This window comes from Penaeus monodon, chromosome 19 (genome assembly GCF_015228065.2).
Source record: "Penaeus monodon isolate SGIC_2016 chromosome 19, NSTDA_Pmon_1, whole genome shotgun sequence".
Lineage (NCBI taxonomy): Eukaryota > Metazoa > Arthropoda > Malacostraca > Decapoda > Penaeidae > Penaeus > Penaeus monodon.
In genome coordinates this window covers 23,108,689-23,108,972 of record NC_051404.1, presented here as the reverse complement: position 1 = coordinate 23,108,972, position 284 = coordinate 23,108,689, and the positions used below count along the sequence as shown (strand labels likewise).

The 284-nt window shown below is 43.0% G+C and overlaps 1 protein-coding gene across 1 annotated transcript in view; it reads left to right on the top strand.

Moving 5' to 3' along the window:
* LOC119585135 (ubiquitin-conjugating enzyme E2 K-like) overlaps nt 1–284 on the top strand; it is a 15,575-nt gene that overhangs the window by 11,894 nt on the left and 3,397 nt on the right. The window contains exon 4 of the mRNA XM_037933766.1: nt 50–213. Coding sequence (XP_037789694.1) covers nt 50–213 — 164 coding nt within the window. The remainder of the gene's footprint in view (nt 1–49; nt 214–284) is intronic.

Genomic DNA, 284 nt, shown 5'->3' with positions numbered 1-284 from the left:
TGTGTGATGATAAAAAAGTAACGTATTAAGCCAATAGCACTGATTCCAGGGCAGCAGCAATGACCCTACGGACAGTCCTACTCTCCTTGCAAGCATTACTAGCCGCTGCAGAGCCAGATGATCCCCAAGATGCTGTTGTGGCGAGACAGTTTAAAGAGAATCACCCACTCTTTCTTCAAACAGCTCAGTATTGGTCACATGTTCATGCTGGAGGTAAGCATCTCTATTTTTTTTGTGAAGGAAGACTTTATGTGGTAAATGTGTTTGGGACTTTTTCAAAGGTA